Source organism: Pygoscelis adeliae, unplaced genomic scaffold (assembly GCF_000699105.1).
Source record: "Pygoscelis adeliae isolate BGI_AS28 unplaced genomic scaffold, ASM69910v1 Scaffold108, whole genome shotgun sequence".
In the NCBI taxonomy this organism is placed as follows: domain Eukaryota; kingdom Metazoa; phylum Chordata; class Aves; order Sphenisciformes; family Spheniscidae; genus Pygoscelis; species Pygoscelis adeliae.
In genome coordinates this window covers 2,757,645-2,781,560 of record NW_008825498.1, presented here as the reverse complement: position 1 = coordinate 2,781,560, position 23,916 = coordinate 2,757,645, and the positions used below count along the sequence as shown (strand labels likewise).

Genomic DNA, 23,916 nt, shown 5'->3' with positions numbered 1-23,916 from the left:
GAGTGGGGAGGAGGTATCTTCTGGCAGGGGGAAAAGGGAAGGTACAGGGGCGCCGGGCCAGGTTATGCTCCATGCGCGATCCCTGCCGTCTGCAGGGCAGCGACACCCCTGTGGGAGCCTGGCCTGAGGGGTGGGTGGTGGGAGAAGGGGCTCCGGTTTCCGTAGTGAATGTAGTGGGGTGCTGGAGAAGAGAAGACTTTTATCTGCTGAGAGACAGGAATGGGTAGATGCGTGTGCGTAACGGGAAGGGAGGAGATGTCACTAGCCTGGTGCAAATGCTAAAGACTTGTGCTAAAGGTTTGTACCAGTGTACCGTCTGGTGAGTGTAGAAGTCGTGGTATAGTAGCATCTAAAATCAAGGATTATCTCTTTCCCCTCTTGATGGAGAGGAAAAGGGGTCAGGCCTGTGTTATGTTTTGGGGCAAAGGTACGTCAGTTTGGTGGTGACTGCAATACGGTAGGGAAGAGGAGTGAAGCACCTTGCTCTCTTTCACTAGACAGCCATTGGAGCCAAATGGTCTCTCTCGCAGGCAAATGGAAGGGCCAAGAGGTGCAAGTCATCCCAGGAATCCCTTATCAGTAACAAGTACAGCATGTGTTGAGCATTTGCATGGCAGAATATTGTGGAAGGCAAAGAAAGGGACAAGAATATTGCTTCAAGTACTAAATACAGAAGTTTAAGAAGCACAGTTATACTGTTTCAGTTTCATTTCATGAGAGGCTTGAAATATAGAAAGACCTCTCTCCAGTACAAAAAGCTGAAGTCTTCAGGGCCTTGTTTCTCCTTCTCTCACCCCTGACGCTTTATAAGTGGCATTGACAGAGCTCGGGACAGAGTGAATTGACCTCGGTGGTCAGCCTAGGCTGAACGTTGGCCACTAATTTATTTCTGCTCCCAATCCATTGGATCATTGAGGGATTGAGACTACAACAAAACAGAAGAAACTTCTGTGTATTGAAACTGGTCTTGGTACCTTACTGTTGATTCTGTGAGGAGCGTTTGGGCGGATTTTTTGGGGTGGGAGAGTCCTCTCCACTTGGTAGTGTGACTTTGGGGATGTGGGATTTGTGGAGTGGAATCTGAAAAGGTTGCAACAAATTGGGGCATAGAGCAGCTCTTGCAACTCTGTGAAGGAGCAGTCCAAAAAGATGCTTTATTGCCTATGATAAACTGAGCTAGAATGGATATATTAGAGAAACTTAAGTATTTACTTGGCTATGGATTACTGCATTTTATTTTGTTAAAATTTATTGACTTACTTCCTGGTGTCTAAGTTTAAAAGGATTTTATTGTTAGTTTTATTATGCAGCAACTCCCAAAGACTTCTGCTTATGTCTGGGCTCTGGCCTGAGATTTCCTGTAATGCACAGGAAGTAAAATTGTTTTAGGTCATGTATATTGAGTATTGGCGTTTGGCATCACAGTCCATTCAGTCTGGCTATTGTAGAATATCAGTTACGAAAAATTCATATAGAAAAAAAGCTATTTTCTTCCTACAGAACATTCAACTCTATAAGAAGAAATTTTTTTTTACTGTTTTTAGTTTTACTGCTATAAATGCTTCTCACAGTCTTACATGTGATATTTTAAAGTCTCCTATATGCACTTACTCAGTATGGTTATTTTTGTCTCAGAAATATAGCCACACCTAAAGTTCAAAAAAAGTGGGAGATATAGAAAACCAATTATACATGTATCTGCTCCAAACAATGTAAAGTGCTAGTACTGCATGTATGCATTGTTCAAGAAGTGAAATCATTTTAGTAAAATGAAGCAAGCAGACAGAATCATCAACAGAACTGCTGGGAAAATTAGTCAGGGCTTCTAGAGCAAAATACTTATTCCTGTGGAGAAAATACCGTTGGCTTTTTATTGGTATATGCACAGATTGGGGGGGGGGGAAGTGTGTGTTTGTTTTGTTCTTTCCACGTAGTATGCAGAAATTTAGATTTTTAAGACTTCATCCAGAACTGCTCCTGCCAGGAAGCTGTGTTATACTCATTTGTGGAGGAGTGAAGGGAATGATCCGCTATAGACATAAGATTTAATTCTACCTAGCTCTGTGAATTTAATCTGCTCTTGCTATAGAGTTCAACTTAATCCATATTTATTTCAGAAAAAACGAATGTTTTGGTTGCATGACATCCAGGAATGAAATTCTAGCCCCAAGGAAGTCAACCGCAAAACTTCTACTCAGGTCAACTGTCCTAGTTTTATCCCAGAAATTCCTTTCCTGGGCTTGCTAGTTCTTTGAACAGTCACATAAAAATTACATGCCTTTAACAACAGATAATTTAGTTTGAAAACAGCTGTTCTTTAATGTGTGCTAAAGAAACTGTGTATGTCAGCGTTATATTGTTGTTGAATAAGTATCTTACCTGCTTTCTAAAATCACCTGTATTGACTAATTTTACATGTAGACATTGGATGTCCTAGAAATGGACATTCATAAGCTGCAGTTTGATTAATCTTCCAATACTGCAACTCCTTCTGCTTGAAGCTGGACGCAGGTTGTTTGTGTGGGTACTGTTGGAGGTCTGGCGAAAAACAAGTCAATTTTTTAAAGAAGAGAACAGCTATTACTGATATAAATCAGCCAATTTCATATCGGTTAGCTGGAGATTCATTCTATTAATCTCTGTGAAAATACAGAGCAGAAGATATTTCTTCTAACATGAAACTATGTTTAATTATAATTTAGTAAAGCATACCATTTAAAATCTCTTATGTAACTTGAGAAAAAGAAACCAGTCAATAACACCATTAAAAGGAGTTAACTCAGGAGTTAATTTCTGCATTTCCATACTTCGGGTTTTACTTAAGATTACCTTACACGTATAGGTTATAGATCTATCTATCTAAAATGTGAATGTTTCCTAAAAGCAGTGATCATGTCACTAAGTGGTTAGAACTTATGTGTGAAAAGATGAGAATTAAGGCAGCAGTGTCTAATACTGTGTTCTAACTATGAGCTGCTAAAGGCTTTTGTCTCCTTCCTCTTCAACCAAGGGCTTCAGTAGCTTGGGGGAGGGTGAATAGGGCTAAGTTAATGAAAATTCCCCTTGGTTTGCTGAAACTGTGCACTCAGGGGGGAAAAAATCAACAGTCAGCAGTTACATGTGAAATTCCAGATTTACTTCTAGTATGTAGTCACAAGCAACCTTTTTTGAAAGTGTGCTTAATGTCTTTGAAGGAGCTAGATCCCAAACGTGTTTTATCTGTAAAATCTATACTTCTCATTTCCAGATATTCTGATCTTTAAGGATGAATTGTCTTCATGTGACTTATGTTGCCCATGCAAAAATATCTTTCCCTTTGAATTTATATGTGATTGATTCTTTGAATAGAAATGGCACAATGCTCAGTGTCAGTGCCTTGTTTTCTTAACTTTGGTTTTCTAAGTGTGCATGACTGCAGCTGTAAGGAAGCGGATATTAAAAATGAAGGGCTGGAAGTGGTCTTGAGTGCATTCAGTCTAACTCCCTGCGCTGTGAAGCAAGGACTGACTGTATCTTTCCTGGTGATTGGGGGTTTTGTTGTTGTTTTTGTTTTGTTTTTAAAGCTTTTTTCCCCCTAAAATCCTCCATTGAAAAAGATTCCACAATGTGAGATAGGGTTTCGTAATACGTTCCCTTAAATCCTTTGCAACTCTTCTCCATTCTAAATCAAGCTGATGTCTGTCTGTTCTGTGCTTAGTGGGATAGAGATTGATGGATCACCATACCCTGTGTGGAGACTCCCTAGATATTAAGAGCCATTCAGAGGAGTAATAAGGGAATTTATTTGTAAGTGGGATGTAGAAGTAATGTTTTAAAGACTATTTTTTCCGTACAGGAGATGGTATAATTTAAGCTTTGTGTCGAGAAAACTTGTGTGTTAAACTCAGGACAGGTAGGCTTTGCTTTTCCTCTGACCTGTTGGATGCCTGTTTCCTCCCTATTTTTTTCCTTGTGGAGGAAATAGTTGTCTATTTTTTATCTAGTATGTTTTACCTTCAACGATGTATTACTCCCTCCCCTTTTCTCTATTATGCCTCCATCACATTGTTTGCTTATCCAGAACCTGTCCAAGAAGTCAGTTTAAAAGCTGTTTAGAATTTTACAGTCCTTGGAGCTTGTTCTGTGCATTTATAATGTTAGCTCTGTAAGCACAGACTTCCTGAAGCTGCAAGTAATCAGACAAAACAAAAGAAGTGAAATGCTGTATTCTGTGAGGCAGCAAGCGCTCTTGTGTGGGGCATTTTTCTGTCCTGTGCACAAGGAATTGCAACTGTGACTGTTCTGCCTGCTTAAAAACATCTTGGCAAGCCACAAATAATTTAGATGTGCTTCAACTGGGTTAAGAACCATCTAGCTTACAAATGACTTTTAAACTCTGTATAGACCATCAGTTCTTTCCAACTTTGTGGCATATATAGGCAAGATACTCTGTTTCTTCTCGGAGCTTTGCCTGTACCATTTTCCTGTCTTTGTTGCTGGTTTTTTAGAACTCTGTCTTTAAATACAAGCCCCAACTTACATCTTCCTGCCACAATAGCAGTGTAAGTGTATGCTCACAGGCTGAACACCTTACTTCTGAGATAAAAAAGTGGCTTGCTTTGTAATCTTCTATTTGTTTAAGAGTTTGTTTGAAATTCACGGATGTTATCAGGCATAGTATTAAAGCCCATTATCTAAACTATTCTGTACGATCCTGGAAAATTTTAGCCTGGACGAAGATAGAACACACACAGTTTCAGGAAGATATGCCTTTCAGCAGTTGGAGGCAGATGGTCCATACTATAAATCTAAGCACGGATGAGAAGGCTTCTCATGTGTGAGAATTAGATTTCCAAGTCTTATGAGTAGTTGGTGGAGTTGAATTGCATACATACTTGTTAGTGTTTGTGTTTTGCCTTATGGAAGATTTTTCCAAAGGCAGCGTTAAGTACATGCTGTGAAACTGTTCGGCCTCATTTTGTTGACAGACCCTTCAGTCTCTCCCTACTCTCATATGTTAAAGGAATGTTATTAGTCTAGGAAAGACTATAGCTTGTACTTCATCCTGACCAAAACTTTATGTAAAGTACTAGATCAGCTTCAGCTCCTCGTGTCACAGGTTTTGCTGCCTTGCTGTCTCAGCTAGCCTGTGGGAACCTCAGCGCAGGTTGTGGAAAGACAAGAAGGTGCTATTGGGAAAGCGTTGAAAATAGTCTTTATTTAAGCTGTACTCAGGAGGGTTTTGCTATATGCTATCCTGCCCAAAAGAGTGTTTTTCTTTGTATTTGTCTTTTGGAAGACACGAATGAGATATAATTCAAACAATATTTTGAATAAAACCTGTACATCGGTGCAAAATCTTATGATTGTGAAGCTGTCAGACTGGTTCTGAATAACATGAGCTTCTGTTTTACAGCCTTCTCTAAAATGTGCGGTGCTTTAAGTATGTGACTAAATCATTTCTAGTTGGCATTTTGGAGCAAATGGAAGTGTCTTCAACACTTAGAACTTCAGAGCTCTAAATTAATCCTTTATTTCAGAAGGATCAGAAGCTTCAACTAGACTAAAAAAAAAAATTGTCAGAAAACGATTTCTAACATCTAGATAGGCTTAGTATCCCCTTTTTAAAAAAAATGTTGCATTAGACATTTAAACTGTACAAAGAAAAAATCACTTCCTTTCATTGCATTTGTGACTATTCATAACTGGATAGTTAAGTGCATTTGAAATTTACTTGAGTAAATCAAAAACATTTTTCCCAATACCTGTAAAAATAGTGTCCTTTACTCAGGATACCAATATAGTCTTAGTAAAGTGTCCAGTTTTATTCATATAATTTAGAACTTTTTTAAGGAAGAAATGGTAAACTTGCTTTCTTCTCACTGAAGTGGAATACATGATCATGTAAATATTAAATAATTTGAACTTCTGAGACATGGCATATAGAAAAAGCAGGCTGAAATGTGACTGTCACAAAAATAATGTAGGAAAATAATTTAATGGCAGTTCTTGTTACTAAATATGTGGTGATTGCTACATTTACTGATTATATCCATAGGTGTATGCTTATGTGTATAACTGAAAGAATAATAATGGATCACATTATTTGTTTTACATCAGTAAAGGATCTTTATGTTTTGGACTGTGTGCGGGTGCTGAGTCATGTTGAAAAGGACCTTCACACAAGTCTTAGAACACCTGTTTGGTAATCAATGACTCGTAACCCGTTTTAGAGAGCTTTACAGCTTTGCTAAACTAAATCCTTGATGCTACCCTTGTTATCTGGGTCACACATTGTATTCTTACTATTAAAGCAGACCCTGTGAAAGCCATTTCATGACGAGATATTGGCCTTTGCTGGGTTCCTCTAGTCTCCCACTTTTCCTGTCCCTTCATCTGAAACAATTTTTTTTATGTCATCATACTTTAAAAGATAACTTAAAAAGTATGTATTTGAAATCCTTTTTCCTCTCTGCCAACACAATCTCAGATTTAAAATGAAACTTTCAAAAATGGAGCCTATTTGCCATTATACATTTCCTTTAGCCTCTCTTGCCTTTATATAGCTTTGTTTTTAATAGTGAAGTTAATTTGTACTAAACGGGGGGGGGGGGGGTTAGCTTCTGAGAAGAGAAATTGGGAAGATTTATTTGTCTGATAAAATCTTGATTCCTTGGACTATTAAATCACAGTTAATATTGCTGGTGGTTTTTGAAGTGACAAGTATCTTTTCTAAACCCTCGTTACTGGCTTCCTGCCTTACACTGTTTTGTACAAAATTGAAATAGTAATAAAATTCTGAATCTGATAAGCATCACAATGTGTCATTTCCTATAATCTATCACTTCATTTACTAAAACATATGGGAAGATAGTTGAGCCATTTAATCTCTCATCTGTGTTTCATTCAGTGGTTGCCTATAAAGAGTTAACTTTTAAACCGTAGTCAGCCTATGCATTTCTGCCCTTCACCAAAACTGCCTGGATGTCAATTGATGAACTATTTAGTGACTTAACTGTTTAATTCCTGTATGTTTTGTTTTTTTTTACGGTTAGGCACAAGTGGACATGCAGTGTCTGACATAACTAAACTCTGAGTTAACAATGCTCTTGTTTATAACAAAAAACTCGCATTTAGATATATCGACTGATAAATTTATGCTGTTAATACTGGTGCAAATTTGTAAAATTAGTTTTAAGCAATTTACAATTTTCTTTTAGGACTGCAATCTAGTGTTTTTTTATACTATAGTTTTCTATTGGTATGATAACTATTTTTTGAGGCTTTTTTTCGATGAGGTATTTTAATTACTTGAAACTTGTTGTGTGGGAGCTTTTCAAGGTCTTTGGATTTTTTTTACTAAGAGCTTGCTTATGCCTTCACAGTTTTGTAGTCTAACAACATTTGTATCTGTAGTGGAGCAAGCTTCTTCATTAGTGCACTTTATATGAGCATCATTAGTAATTCAGTGCCAGCAACTGTACTCAAGATGATTGTATTTGCATGAAAATGCAAAGATAGACTGAAACAAACTGTACCTGTTGTTGCGTCCTTGCTAACAAAGTTGAGTCCAGCTGGAGTTTCTCTTGGATCTGGACTATATTGTTTGTGTGCACGTATCCAGTCTTACCTACTCTGTGTGCTTCTGCTCACTGACATACGTAAGATGGCTCTTACACTTTGTTAGTGTTGTACCATGTACAACTTTAGGACGTTTAGGGTATTGTTGCTATATAAAAAATCAGGAGAGTGAAGAGGGCATTTGGAAGTTGGACTGCAGGGGATGGGGAATGGAGGTTTTCAGTGAGGCATGAACCTTGGTAAGGAGAGGTGGTGCAGAATGGAAAAAACTTGCTGGGATTTGTGAGAAATGGCTTCTCCATGGACGCTGCTCAGAGGGTGGAGCAGCTCTGATGAATCAGGTAGTTAATGGCAGCCACGTCTCCCTGTCTGCTGGTCTCTGAGAAAGGTGAGTAAGGGGAAAGGGGTGACAGCGGGGAGCAGGGAAGGAGGGGAGAGAGGAGGGGCCATGAGCATGGTTAGAAGTGAATAAAAACGAAACAGAATATTTTCCTGGAAGACGCTGACCATCACAGGAAGAGTCCTGTCCACAAGGCTGCCTTCAGTAAAGAATCCAATGAATTATGGAACAGAATCGGTAGAACTCAAAATTACCAGGCGCAGTTAGCTCACTTCCTTCTGGTTACCTAAGAGGCAGGATAAGAGAAAAGAAGGGAGGACTTGTTAGGTGAAGATGCCTTGGTAATGGAGCTGTTTGTTCTGCTAGTAATTTCTCACACTTAAAAACATAATTAATAAAACCTAAAATTGCACAGACTTTTTCCTGTGAAGTTATATATTTGGAATGCTCACTCTGCTGGAGAACTCAAGTTCAAGGTCTCGTCATTCTTACTGTGAAACCAACAGCAACTGAAACACATTGAATAAACTGATGTCGCTTTTGCAGTTTTGACATGCTGAGATCTGTTACTCCAGCATCAAGATTTGTGGTTTAAGCCATTTTAACTTGTGTTTGTAAATCAGATATGTGTTTATGACTTCCCAACTACTAATGCCTAGATCTATAGAAATTAATTTCTTCCCTTCCCACCCCCAAACTAAACAAACTTCAATATTGTTCATATATTGAAAGCTTTATTATGATTTTCTGGTGTCTAAATACACTTTTTTTAAATTAAATGTAAGCTGGGGCCTTGTGAGGAAAACTGGTATTACCACCTCTCCTTCCTTGTGAGGCTGTCCATCACTATATACTACGTTCTCTATTTTGCGAATGCAGCTGGTAAGATGTATGTGAAAGGTAAATGAGAGAATTGGATACCACCAAATGCTTCTGAGGTGGGCTCAGCCTTGAAAGTGGGAGCTGACAGGTAGCGGACCACTACTGTGGTAGTGCTTACGGCCTTTCCTTTCCGAGTTAGTAGTCTGCCTGCCCCTAAACGTGCAAGTATAAAGTAAGTTCTGTTTTCCTTTGAAGACCTGTTGTACTGTACTTGGCAGCTGAACCCAAAGTATGAAATAGAGCAGCTTAAGTTGTATTAAATGCAAATTTTAACACAGTGCAACTAGAACTACTACTGAAAAACAGGTCAACATGCAAATAGTCTGTTTAGAATTTATCATTTTCAATTATTTTTGCTAGTAGATAACTGACAGTGTCTTAATGTTATGAATATGCATAATGAAAGTAAGGGGAAAAAAATCTGCTTCTGTAAATTTATGTTCTGTCTTCAATGAAATTACAATTTCAATGAAATTGTTTTTTTTAAACACTAGTGTTTGTGCCCTACCCTAAAGATTTAAATACCCTACACCCCTCCAGACCTTTTCCCCTCAGCCAAAATGTGCGTGCTGGGTTGCAATAAATGACTGAGGCTTCTGCTGTATTAACATAGTTTCTCATTAGCTGCCTTCTTAATATAAGCTGTATACAGAATGTTTCTGGCTGTGGCTAGGCTGAAATATAAAGGAAATTCCTATGGAAGTTGCTTTCACGCAGCCTAACTTCAGTTCTGAACTGTGTCTATTAAGATACCAACAAATGTAAGATTTCATTTAAGTGAAACGAATAGAAATTATCACCAATGTAATTCTGAAAAGGAATATTACTTTAGTTGGCTTTAACCAAAAGGTAGGTTTTAAGATGAAGATTCATGACCTTCACACTGCTGTGACTGTTTCTTGGCTCCTACTTGGAAATGTTCTTCAGCAAGTAATGTATCTTCTTAAAATGTATCTTCTTAAAACAAACAAACAAACAAACAAACAAACAAACAAACAAACAAACAAAAAAAAAAACCCAAAAGCCAAAACCTGGTGAAATGCATACTTTAACTTCAAGAATTCCTAGAATTGCACCTCCTCCTTGAAGTCTTCCAACCTGTGTGCTTTCAAATTTTTTTTTGTTTTAAATATTGTAAAAAGCAAAAGAAGTTAACCAGTTACAGAGGTCCTACATAGTCAAATATATTGTGTTTTATAGGAAAAAAAAATGTATGTAATTTTAGTCCTGCAAAGAAGTGGAATAGCCCATTCAGTTCTTACCAGCTCTGCTGAGTACAGGCGATTTCTTTAATTCTTGCAAAATGGCAGTTTTCTGATGTTTAGGATTGTAGCAAAACTGGCTCTAAATTATGATAAATGTTGAACATATTGAATAAATGGCCTTTTGCTCTATACGTGTTCATTGATATACATCTATTTACTTGAGCTGTGAAAACTTCCCTGCTACTCATCTCTCTTCTTATTAATTCCTAATGTTAGTTGTCTTGTTCTGTTTGTTTGTTTCTTTTGGGATGAATAATTTCATTTTACATGGAAATGGATTTTTACCTGATTATGTCAGACTTGTTTTTCTTCTAGAACTTTATTCCTAGAAATTTTCCACAGGTAAGCTTAGGTTAGTCTTCATGAGTCTGCAGATCTAAACTGCTGTTGCTTACAGCTTTGCCAGTTGCAGACAGTAATGACAAGACACTGTTCAATCGATCTGACACAATGCATACTTTAGACACTAGCAAAATGGAGAAGAAAGCATTCAAGGTCACTGTTGTTTTTGAGGGGTTGCCCATGATTAATTTTGGAAGGCAGAGTGTGCTCTGGGGTCTCTGTTATCTGTTGTCTTTTTATGTCATTTATCTGTACTGAGTGGCTTTAATAAAATCCTTCTGTATTCTGTTATCATTGATAGAAATGCATCTGTTTGGTTTTATGTGACAAAATCAGTGATGACTGGGATGTTCCTATGGAAAATATTATACTTGCATTATATGTATGTTTCATCCATACATGCTAGAATTGCTTAGTACTTTATTCACCATCCTGATTAATGTGTACAGGCCACATATTGCTGCTAAATACCTTCATTCCACCATTTAAGTTAACATCGTATTTTCCCAATTTAAACTCAAAACTGTTGATGCAGAATATTCTATTGCCCAGAATTTCATTGCTTTGGGACATACTTGCTGAAGGAAAGTAGAGAAAAACAGTGTATAGTAAATGCAGCTTTATGAATACTACTGATATACAAAATTATGAATTTGAGTTTTACTGAAGTGTATCAAAACTTGGTTGGAAAGCAGTTCAAAGAAGTGGGATGTACCCGTAATTCTAAGAAAGCAGAAGTTTCAATTAACAGAAATATCAAGATGTGTCAAACCTGTTTAATGAAGGTACAGTTTTCTCAGTGCAGGCTCACTGTACATTCGGCAGCGCTTGGTTGGGTTGATTCACAGATTGAGTTCCGCAGCAGCAACTGGATGCTTTTGTAGTTACTGGAAAAAAATGTATTGCTTTTCACTGAAAATGTCTATTTGCCTTAAACAAGAATCATGTTTTCTTGGTTATTGGAAACAGTGCTTTTACTATGTGTGTAGTAACATTCTTGATTTAAAGCAAAAAAAAAAGTTCACTATTGAATCGCTGCATTCCGCTACTAACGGTAGTGATGGAGTTCTTTTGCAGACAATGCCCATATCCAACTTCGTTAATAGGCAAGTTACTAGAAATACTTTTTGTTTTTGGAGCCAGGTTACTGTGATCAACCTCAGATAATTACAGTGTAATTACAGTAAACCCGGTAATACTTCTTGACAGTAGGTTCCTGATAGTAAGTCAGCTATTTTTTTTGTGTGTATTCACAGAATATTTTACTAGGCAAAAGAGTATGTGATGTGAGCAGGGTAACTGGCAGACAAAAATATAGATCATGTTTTTTAAAAAATAGTTTTTTTTCAGAGAAGAGTGTCTTCCAGAAATTTAATTCTACATGAATATTTTTTGCAGCCAGAATAGAATATGTTAGCATTTCACATGCCCTAGCCCTCTTTCCTCTCTTTTTTTTATCTATTGCCCATTTCAGGGCCTATTTAAGGCTTTGGTTGTTTATGTTCTTTTTGTGGGTGTGTGGTGTGTTGTTAGTACAGTATTTCAGTTTCTTGCTTTATTTTGTCCAGAGCAAGATGACTTCTGAATTGTTCAGGCTGAAAGGAACCTGATATTTTCTATGTGTTTCTCTTTGGAATTTTTTATTTCTTCCCCTCCCTCCCCCAGGAGAATTTGTATTATGGCTTAGAAATTGCAAGCCTGATATCCCTCTCCCCTTCCCTGTCATTAAAAATACTTATTTTTCTGCCAGCCTGAGGCTGTTAAATGGGGTTTCAGAGTTTTTGTTACCAAGCTATACGTATTTTTTCAGTTTCCGTTAGCTGGAAGTCAATGGGCAGAAGATAACTCATACATTCAAAATTGTTCATACTACAGACTTTTCCTGACATAGCTATCTCAGTCAGGCAGAATAGCATCCCTGACAGTATCCTAGCTGTGTTAATGTATAATTTACTGATATAACTTGTTCCTGGGTCCATATTAAGGTTTGTTTTTATAGCTGCGTTGGGGAGTGTGCTGGCAGTATGGGGTATGCTGGTATAACTATGGTAAAAGGCTCCTGGTATGGATGTCACTTAGAGGAGTGATTGAAGCCAAGAGCTAAGGAGGATTTTAAGAGAAACTGAATGTTGGTAAGGGTATTGTAATAGACAATTATTATAAAAAACAGTTTTGGATATAACAGAAAACCTCACACTTTAGGCTCTGAGCCAATCTATGAAAAATTAGGGTTATGGCTCCTTTTTATAAGCGGCAGGGGGAAGAGTAGAGTGTAGGTTATCCCACTCTTGCCTGTTACATGGCAAAGAATCATTTGATGTGCAGGGAGCTTGGACTCCCAACTGTATTTGAAGGAGTGTGTCCATGTGAATTGTTTAAGAATGTGAGTTAGTGTAGCCAGTGTGCTCTGTCAAATTTGACATAAGTGCGATTGTGTGTTCTGTCTTGATGCTGATTAAATCTCTGTACCAGTGGGTGATCTGGCATTGCCAACTGTGGAACTGTGTCTTGACATACTAGCAAGAGCAGGTCTATCCAGGCAATTGCCCTTTATTGCTCCAGTGAAAGTTGTTGGTCCTACTAAAGGATACTGAAGATTCCTTTTTTTTTTCCCTGATGTTTTTTCAGGTTATGCAGATTCTGCATGAAACATAGCTGTAACTTCTTTTCGAACTTGTCCTGTTGGATAGCGTACTTCTTGCTTCTGTTAATTTGGTGGTTTAGAATGTGGTGTCTGAAGTAGCTCTGTATGTGTGAAAGTAGACCCTCCTGCTTTAAGTCTTTATTTACTGATTCTGCTTTTATTCTTTTCTCATTGTTCCAAGGTATTAAATTAACTGTTAATTTCATGGATTTCTAATAGGTACCAGTTTCTGTAGTCCAGTTTCGTGATTAAACTTCTAAATTAAATTTATTGGTATATGTAAGCATGAGTGGGTGTTGTTTTGTTTGTTTGCTTAAGTGAAATATGTTTACTTCAACTCTGTGAAATCTTGGTAAATACTGTTTGACAGTTCCTGTGTATGGTTTTGGGGGGGTCAGGAGGTATTTGTAAAATACGTAGCGAGGTAAGCTTTGCAGATAAACTGAAAAGACGTTTGGGGGGAGGTTGCCTTTGTTTTGTTTTTTAATCTTGATGAATCCAGCTGTATTTTCACATGGAGAGCCATAGTCCATCATTGCAAATAGCTGTGCTGGATGCAGTGCTGTACCTAGCTGTTAATCACAGCCTATTGAGTGGAGTTTACCACTCCCACAGCGCTGCCAGTGATAAAATTGCATGACTGCTTTAATCCCCTTCACTTGGAAGCGAGAGGTTTTAGCTGAGGGATGCCTGTTAGAGGGAGTAAAAACAACCTGTCTGCGCTTGTCTGAAGCAGGTTAGTGGTCCCATCAGCAAGTGGAATTGGGGAGAACGATATTTGGCAGACCCATGGTAGTGAAAGGCTAGAGGCATTTCTCTCTTCAATTGCCACTACTTGTTCCAGAAGGTACACCTGAGGTCTGGTAGTCAGCTGAAGAATGGGGTTGGTTTCTGTAATTTCCTATTGCTTATGAGCTGCAAACAGAAGGATGTTGTTTCACTGTCCAAATTCTGTAAATGAAATACTGATTCTTATTCAGATTCCGTCAAGCAATATTTCAAAGTTTTTAGCAAGTATTTGATGAATTGTATTGTCTGGATTAGAGACAAAACTGCAAGTTGTGTACGCACCATTAACATACAATTTATATTGTGCCTTCTGGAATACGTGAAATAGTGAGACCAACAAGAATTTTTTACTTTATACGAGGAGCAAACTTAATTTCCAAAAGATGCAGACTGTCATTACCTGATTTCCTAGATAGAAGTTCTTGCTGCTGTTCTACTGGCAAGAAGGTGCAATCTTGTACATGTATTCTGTTCTTCAAGCTAGGTAGATTTCTATTATGTAAAGGTTACAGCATGATCAAAGTAAACATGTGGAGTGCAGTAATGTGTGTGAGTGCATGAGTGGACGCTCAGGACAGCATTAGCATTTAATTCCAGTTCATTTTGCTGGTAGTTTCTAAGACTGTAATTATAAAGGTAAGGTGTTTTATTGTTTTTTGTGTTGTTTTTTTTATCCACTGTGTTAATTTTTAAAGTATTCTGTGTCACTTGTCAGAAATCTATCAACAATGGTTTTCTAATAAGACATTCAGTAGTGATTTCAATTGAAGTTTGAAGTATTGAGGATAAAACATTTATCATATATGCCAGGGATATAGAAGAAATTTAGTGGGTGGTTTTGTTTTGGTTTGGTTTTTTTGCAAGCTAGGAAATAGTGACCTGGTAATCCTTTGTTGCGAAAAGCTCTAGTAGACATTCATAATTAAGATGTGCACAGCTTGTTGCTCTGCCCCTCTGATGTCAGTTGACAAATCAGTGTATCTCTTTGGAAATAGGATGGGAAAGGTTGTTGTCCAAATCTTAAATATAGGATTGCATAAAAAGAAAGATCTTGTGCATTTTCTATGAACTCATAAAGTAATAGAATATGTTTGTGGAAGTGAACTAAGTACCTTAAGTATAGAAGTGCTCTTATGAAATAGTGGTTTTATCTTAATTTATACAATCATTTCTGGTGACACCAACCCAAATGTTGTAGGACTGTGTAACGTTCTGAAAGAGAACCTGTTTGAATGTACCTTTGGTCCAGTTTTAGTTGAGAACTAACATCTTTTTTTTCTGGGAATTTTTTAATGGGTTGGAATCTCAGTAGGGTGGTGTGGTGTGGGTTTTTTTTTGCTTGTTTGTTTGTTTTAAACACTAAGGTGTTTTGACTCTTATTTTTAACTTCAGAGCAGTGTTTTGCTATCTAGTTCTAGCGCTGATAGGAATGTTAGTGCAGGAGCCTGGCACTTGCTGTCAGATGTTTTTGTCTCTTTTCAGAGCAGATCTAAATTATTTTCTGGAGGTTTCCCAAGTCCTTCACTGCTCCCCTTGGGCAGGTAGGGGAACTAGTGAGCACAGACAAGGTAGTGGAAAAAATGTGATGAGCACAGGATGGTTAGTCATAAGGGGTTGTTATTTCCTAGTAACTGTCATCTCCTACAGTTTTGTGTTTTTGAGTACTATTTTATGGTACAACTGAGCCAGTCCAATGGCTTTTTGCCACAAAAAGCTCCCTCATCCCCACACCCGTGATTTTGCAAAGGAAGGTGCTGAAAGACACAGCAGTCAGCTCTGGCATTTCTTCATCTTTCTTCCTGAGTCAATTCAGTTGATTAACTGGTTGGATTTGATTTTTGCGTAAAGGAAAAACAGCTTGTAGCTGAATTAGTGTGCTAGTTTGGCTAACAGATGAGCCTGGTTAGTGCAAGAGCAACAGAGTTTTGGGAGAAGCCATGGAACCTCTTTTCCTGGCAATGAGCAGTTGGGTCATCTCAGCTGCGCTGAAAGGTGATAGCTGGTGATCAGAAATAAACTTAAAGCCTGTTTGCTACCATCTTGTATGTGCTTTTTTAAGAGGTAAACTGTAAATCCAAAGTTAGGCAGTCAGAGCAAGAATTCTGAGAAATGGTGGATTTAAGCCACTGGAGAAGTCTAAGATAATGATTGGATGCTAAAGTACATGGGTTTGGGGGATGGGGGTTGTTTGTGAGTTTGTTTGGGTTTTTTTGTTTGTTTGAGGTGCCATGTACCATTGAGAAGCTATTCAGTCATGTGATGCAAAACAAGAAGTTTAGTATAAGTTTATTCTGCTGGTTTAATTTTTTCTTTTTTTTTTTTTTTTAAGGTTAGCATTAACCTTTTACTGGCAGACTTTGTTCCCGAGCATTTATGAATCTGGAGCAAAAGTAAAAACCTTGTGGTCTATAATGTGATAGAAGCGTGATTGTCAGTTCTCATCCCTAGTCTGAATTAGATATGTAAATATACAGATCTGATGTTACATATATATATATACACACACACATAGTCGGGGGGGATCAGAGGAATGGGCAAATGAATTTCAATGAAGCTTTTTAAAAGGATCTATGCTAAAGTATTGAGAAATGATCTGCTCCTTGATGTACTGTGCTAGTACTTTCAGGTAATCGTATGTGAACTCTCATCTGTGAAAATAAGCTTCCAGAGTAGTTTAACTCCATTAAAACATGGTTTTACATCAAGGTTATCTGAGTTTTTGTGGCCATGGCTGCACTTTCATGCTGGTACTTGTCAGATCTCTCTGTGAGCTGGGCTGGTTTGTTAAGTTGTCAGGAGACTAACCAAAATGTATAATTTTCTGCTCAGCTAGCAAGCTGAAGTAGCTCATTATGGGCTCAGATGAGTGGCAATACCAAAGCAGGAAGGAAGGTGAGGCCATACATGAGTGATTTAATTTCCTTGCACTGTCCTCATACTATACTCTTAATGCTTTTTCCTGGGAATTTGGAGAACTTGCAGACAATCGTTTCTCAATTTTTAGGAGCCTCTCCCTAGTCTGTATTATTTGGAAAAAAAAAAAAATTAAACACAGTTAGGGGAAACCGTAGTTATGCAAGATAAGCTATTTGAATAGTTGCTGAAGGGTATGTTTATACTGGTCCATATGCATATGTATTAACTAAATAATCATATTGTATACTATTGGTCTTAATTTTTTGCATAAAGACCATTTGGAATACAGACTAGGGTAATGTAAAACCTGAAATCCCAGTGACTAAATAACTGATACGAAAAACAGTTTTCTTTGATCCTTGTCTTTTTCAAACTTGCATAGTATGTATTCCTTGCTAACAACTTTGTACGTACCCAGTCTTAGACTTTTAGTTTTATTGAGTACCTGGATTCTTCCAGTACAAGAAAGGATCTGTAGTAAAAATCATGGAAAACACTATTGCTGTAAGTAGCTATAAGAAAAAAAATACATAGCTATAAGCAGCTAAAAGAAAATTGAAGTTTTATTGTATTGTAATATTGCTACAACATCATTGTGCATATTTTATTTGACGATGAAAGCATACTATGATTGCATGCACAAGTGTTAATTAGCTTTGTTCCCTACATCAGTGCTGAAATACCATTTTAGCTTATGTGCTGTAAAGCAATTAAACATCCACTTGTTTAACATCTATCAATATCTGTCTGTTTTCATGTATAACAATCAAAATCCAGTAATTATAGTTCAGTAAGTGAATATTACTTGGCTCTCTTTAGAGGCAGTACATCTTCATATTCTTCTGTGAATATGTCATTATCTCTCTTCAACAACTTAATCAGTGTTTCTGTGCTTCTTATTTTTTTTCCTGTGTTAAGCGGGAATAATAATCACTAGATTAAAAAAGACTTGTTTTTTTTTAATTTGTTTTCAGATATTAAAGTGTTTTTTAATGTTTTAATGTTTTTTTTAATCAAATGAAATAAAGTGAAAATGTTTCAATCTTTCTCTTACAGTTTACATTTATTAAGATAATTTGTGTTAAATGTTGCATTCTTTAATTATTTTTTGAGGGAATTTGCCATATCAATTTTATGTGGATTCTAGTTGAGTAGAACTTGAGAGACAGTGAATTGAGTTTGAAATGTACTTGCTCTAAACAGTACTGTGCTTGGGAAAGAGAACCTGAATTAAGCCATCTCAAACTAGAGAGGGCGCTCTCATTTTCCCTTTTATAGTTTGTATTGCTATCACTTGGTAGTAACTAGCTTCCAGTGAAGTGGTTAGTTGCTTCAAAACAATTTGAGTGCTAAATAAATTTGCGCAGGAAATATTTGTTTAGCTTTGAAAGTATATTCAGTATTTGCTAGTGCATAACACATAAAAGCAATAAATTGTTTACCTTTTCCTTAATGTGAGCAGTATTAATTACATTCTTCACTTTTCTCTAGTTAAAGTACCTCGTAATTTTCGCTTGTTGGAAGAACTTGAAGAAGGGCAGAAGGGAGTAGGTGATGGTACAGTAAGCTGGGGCCTTGAAGATGACGAAGATATGACACTCACCAGATGGACAGGAATGATTATTGGGCCACCAAGGGTAAGTGTGATGAATTAAAACGTTTTTCTTAAGTTTGTAGACAATACAAAGTGCACAAAAAGGTTACTTTGCTACAGTGTAAAGGAATTAGTTAAAACTGAATGTATGAAGTTGTAGAAACACTGTGTATTCATGTTACAATTCATCACTTCCTGGCGTGTTAGTAAGTGTTTTCAGTCTAGTCTCCCCTAGTACATGTTTCTGCAGCTGTCTGTATAAGCCAGTTGTGATTTGAGACCTATTACTGAGTTAGGAATATACTCAGTCTGTATTTCCATCATGACTGCACATAACTGTACAGTGATAGTACAGTAAACAGGGTAACTGTCTTTCCACCGTTTATCGTATGTGCCTAGTAATTTCAATTCTGTAGCAAACTGACAATATATTTTCAACTTTCACAGCTTTTATCAAAGTCTTCCAGTATAGCACTTTATGCAGTTCAGTTGAATCATGCCTAAAGACCAAGCAGTTTTTAATTACCTCTAATAAGATAAAATACCTATACAAATTTCAAATTCTTCTGACCTTTTTAAGTTCTGTAGAATGTCATCTAGACTGATAAAACCTGCAAGAGATGTAATCATCTCTAGTGTCTGAGTATCAGGCTCATCAGATATGAGCAGACACATCTTTACTTGACGTGTAACTTTTGTGCATGCTTTCTGGTGAGTTACAGTATGATACAAAAGATCACTGTGTAAATGACAACTTTAAATGAGTATACTTCAAGTACCTCTAAGTTAGCATATGTTTTTCACTGCTAACATGAGGTTACTATCTTGTGTGTCCTTCAGTGCTGCAGGGCTTATTGGAAGAACTATCCAAGACAAGAACTGAGATCAGAAATTGGCCTCAGTGAAAATAATGTCTTCCAGAGTAGTAAGAGTTCCAGAGTTAGATTCAGTGCAATTCAGGCTCCGTTTGGAAGTCAGAGTTAGTTGTAACTTGCAGCAGACTGTTTTGAACATCTGCATAATTGTGCTGAGCTCCTAAGATTTGGATGCATTTGAGAGAGAACCAATTAAATACCATTACCAATAAGCGTAATGATGTTATGCTTTGGATACTAGCTTCTGTGGAATCACAGTGTTTGAATACATTTTGAAGAAAGTTTGTAGTCTTATGGGTTCTGAAAAGAACTTACAAATGGGAGCTGACAAAAGTAGTGTCTCCCTGACTCTCCAAACAGCCTCCAGAACTGCCTGTGCCTGGTTTCTGGTTCAACCTAAGGTAGACTCTTAAGACCTCTTTGAAGGGAGTGATTATTATGTAGGAACACATATGTTTTAAAAAAAAATTAAAAAACCCCAAACCTGGGATGCACTTGTAATTCTGGTCAATTTATATTGCTGTCATTTTATTTTCTTTATGAAAGAGTGCATGCAAGTAATATTTTAGGCCATTTCAGGGACGTGCAGTCTTGCTGATATAATGACTTGCAGTACATGGTGACTGTAGAAAGTGAAAGCCACCAGCTCCCAAGCCAGTGGCGGTACCTTGATGAGAAGAACTGCATGTCCAGTTTCAGAGTTTGTAGATGGTGAGTGTTTTTGGAATTGGTTGAGTTATGTAGACAGTGTGCAGTTAGACAGAACACAGAGAAAGTTGCTAATACTGTCCACATCATGAATTTCTTCACATATGTGGCTTCTCTAGAGCCGTGCAAAAATTGCTTATCAATTTTTTTCTTGCTTCATTTGAAGGGTGAACCAACACGAAGGGGGGAGGGGAAGATTTGTTTTGGATTAAAGGAAACATTTTTCTGATCCTGAAAAAAATTTTTTTTTTGGGGGGTGGGGGGGAGCTAGCCAGGGATGCTTGGCTTGCAGTAAAACAGTGACTTGAAAAACTGAGCAAAATTGAGAAGCCACCTGGGTAGGAATAAGGTAATGAGAATGAGTGCCATTCTTAGGATTTTTCAGAGTTGTGAGCAGTGTATATACATTTTGGCCTATTTCCACTATAACTGACAGCATTCCTCTCTGGGGAAGTAAATTGTTTTATCTGAGTGAATAATGAGAATTCTTGTTACTGTGTGGTAGCAGCTATGTCACCTGTAGCAGGACAAGATTACTTTTACTGGGCCTTTAGCTTTTAATGGGAAAGAATAATAGAAAACCTTTTTTCTGACAACGAATGTCCTGCTTTACCTTGTTTCTTTCTGACCCACTTGCTGCTTAGTCTCTGTGGCTTCTTGAAATTAAAGGGCACAGTTAGGGTGCTTCAGTAGTCCGATTTCCACTCTGCCTTTTAATTGACCACAGAGTGGACTGTCATTTGGTAACTTGGCTGCGTGGTTGATACTTCTACTTGGAGAGAGTGACAGCTGGCTGATGCAGAACAGCTTAAAGGTGATACTTCTGGAAAGTTCAGAGGCATGTTACTGCTTTGGGTTCATGTTAGCTGTATCTGTTGTGCCAATGGAAAGACAGGTGTAGAAACTGGGTTTATCTTCCTTTTGGAGCGCAGAGGCACGTACATCAGTGACCAGCAGAGCCACTGACACTTTTTATTATGCATGGCCTACTTGACAAGATTAAAAAAAAGATAAAACCATATTCATTTCTAATTGGACTTTCTCAAAATACATTTGCACTTAGAATGATCTGTTCCATGGTCACTTTGGACTGATGTCTTCTGCAAACTAGCTGTCACCTTACTGTCCAAAGTTTATAAATCCTCTAGAAAACCAAGCAATCCTCAGCTGGGGAAGTCTTAGATATCTTCTGGAGTGTTAATTACTTCTAGAATATGTTTTTTGCAAATACTATTTTCATCTTGTTCTAGGTTGTGTCTTAGCTGTTGGGTTATTGGCATCTTTGTCTTTCCCCATTCCCAACTTTTCTGCAGTGTTAGGTATTTTTTTTTTTACACGGGAAAGCGGTAATTTTCCTAAAGACTATTGATTTTGTCTCAGCCCCCTACCACGCCAAAGTTGTTTTGGGAATGCAGGTGGGTAGGAGGGATAAGAGTAAATGCGAATTAAAAAAAGAACTTCATTCTGTTAAAACTTTTGTATGGTACAGTCAATCAGTAGTGTAATTCATACATATCCATCAAGTAATCGATATAACCAAAACAGTGGAATATCAATCAGTAATCCAAGACCATCATCTGGTACATAATATTAACAGATTTATAATTATTTCATACTTCTTCATCTTTATTCCTCTTACCTTTGCTTTGTTTTTTTTATCAATATTCAGCTTTCAGTAAGATGCATTAGTCTGTCTTTTTGCTTTCTAGACAAACTATGAAAACAGAATATACAGTCTGAAAGTAGAGTGTGGACCTAAATATCCAGAAGCACCTCCTACAGTTAGATTTGTAACTAAAATTAATATGAACGGAATAAATAATTCCAATGGAATGGTAAGTTGAAATGGTAAGATCAACCATGTTGTTAATCTGTACTATAAATTATTTCTGTGAAAAACCCAGGTGAGGAATATGCATGTTGGACATTGCTTTCATATTTAAATTTTACAGTATAAGTACTTGGTTTAAATCAAATTTTGGTTGCCTATTACTTCAAATCTTTAGGTATTTACAATATGTTAGTGGTTCTTAGTGGTTTATCAATGAGACGAGCATTATTTATAGTATTGAAACAGTTGCTTCTTTTAAATGAAGCTGAAGATTTTAGCCCTGAACAGAAAAAAATAAGTGTTTAAGCCATGTGTAGGTATTTCCCTTGTAATACTCTTATAAAAGGGGATTAGATTAATGTTGTGACAGGAGTACTACAAACTATCTGATGTTTCCATTAATTGAAAATGGAGGTTATTCCTGATGAGTCTCACTCAGGATGTAGTAACTCACCTATAATGAACCGATGTATTTAAACTCTTATTTTCTTTTTAATGGGTTTATTCAAATCCAAAGTGATTGTGAGCTTCAGCCTTAAGGTCTTTTGATATAGATGGTAATCACTTTCATTTTAAAGATCAATTTGCAGTAAGTTACTTTCACTGATCCTGCACTTAGGGTGGGATGAGTTCACGTACATGAGCAATGGCAGCAGCTCAAGCAAGTTCGTTATGCCTTTATTCACTAGGTACTTTAGTCCTGTGAATAACTCTGAGGTACCCCATTGCTCAGTGAAGAGAGATGTGAGCTGCCTTGCATTTACAGTGGTATATGTGTATAACACAAAAATATTTCACACTTGTCTGTGTGTATGTTTGTCTCTAGTGAATGCAAAGTAATTGGGTTAAGGTAATACTTAGAGGTGAGTCAGAGAACATCTTTGGATTTTAAATAATTTGCAAGATTTAAAAGAAAGATGGACTTGCATTTGTGTAATTAACAGTACTGAAATGTGAAGCTTAAGTATCCCAATGACTGTAGAGAAGGGAGAGATTCTTAAGAGTTTGTTTGAGTTGTTGTAGGTGGTAGGATAGTGTACTGTTTGGTCATCCAAAGCCAGTGTGCTACCACTTTAGAAATAATCTAAAATTAATTTGAAAGTACTTCCTGTGTAGCCAATGACTTTACTCTACCTGAAGATCTTACTAAAATTGCTATCTACAAACCAGCTGTTGCCCTTCATCGCAACTGTGGCTTGTGGCCTAAGTATATATGTTTATTAAGAGGCTGTGACTAGCAAAAGCTGCCAATCTGGAATGCAGCAGAGCTTTTGGTATGTTTATAATATTATTTTCATACCTCTCCCTAGTAACATGTATTATTCTGAAGAAGTAAAGAAGTATGCCCTCGTTGCTTCATCTGTGCATGCCTGAGAGTATAGGTGTTGGTTTCTGGAAGCAGAATCTCATACCTGCAGAGCCTTCAGGCTACTGTTTACCGAGTCAGTTGGCTTGAGCTTTTGTTTGGAGAAGTCTACACTCCCTCAGCTTGCTGAGGAATGGGGTGAATACTGTGACAGGAAATCATAGAATCATGGAATAGTTTGGGTTGGAAGGGACCTCTAAAGGTCATCTAGTCCAACCCCCTGCAATGAGCAGGACATCTTCAACTAGATCTGGCTGCTCAGAGCCCCGTCAAACCTGACCTTGAATGTTTCCAGGGATGGGGCATCCACCACCTCTCTGGGCAACCTGTTCTAGTACTTCACCACCCTCAGCGTAAAACATTTCTTCCTTATCTCTACTCTCAATCTACCCCCCCTTTAGTTTAAAGCCATTCCCCTTTGTCCTGTCACAACAGGCCCTGCTCAAGAGTTTGCTGCCATCTTTTTTATAAGCCCCCTTGAAGTACTGATAGGCTGCAATAAGGTCTCCCCAAAGCCTTCTCTTCTCTAGGCTGAACAACCCCAACTCTCTCAGCCTTTCTTCACAGGAGAGGTGTTCCATCCCCCTGATCATTTTTGTGGCCCTCCTCTGGACCCGCTCCAACAGGTCCGTGTCTTTCTTATGCTGAGGGCTCCAGAGCTGGACGCAGTACTCCAGGTGGGGTCTCCCCAGAGCAGAGTAGAGGGGCAGAATCCCCTCCCTCGACCTGCTGGCCACGCTTCTTTTGATGCAGCCCAAGATACGATTGGCCTTCTGGGCTGCGAGCGCACATGGCTGGCTCATG

The 23,916-nt window shown here is 37.7% G+C and overlaps 1 protein-coding gene across 1 annotated transcript in view; it reads left to right on the top strand.

The window, feature by feature from the left end:
- Positions 1 to 528: 528 nt before the first annotated feature.
- Positions 529 to 23,916, top strand: part of UBE2V2 (ubiquitin-conjugating enzyme E2 variant 2) — a 31,960-nt gene continuing 8,572 nt past the window's right edge. Inside the window, exons 1-3 of the mRNA XM_009331402.1 lie at positions 529 to 586; positions 18,230 to 18,375; positions 21,625 to 21,750. Of these exons, the coding sequence (XP_009329677.1) occupies positions 535 to 586; positions 18,230 to 18,375; positions 21,625 to 21,750 (324 nt within the window). The 5' untranslated portion in view covers positions 529 to 534. The remainder of the gene's footprint in view (positions 587 to 18,229; positions 18,376 to 21,624; positions 21,751 to 23,916) is intronic.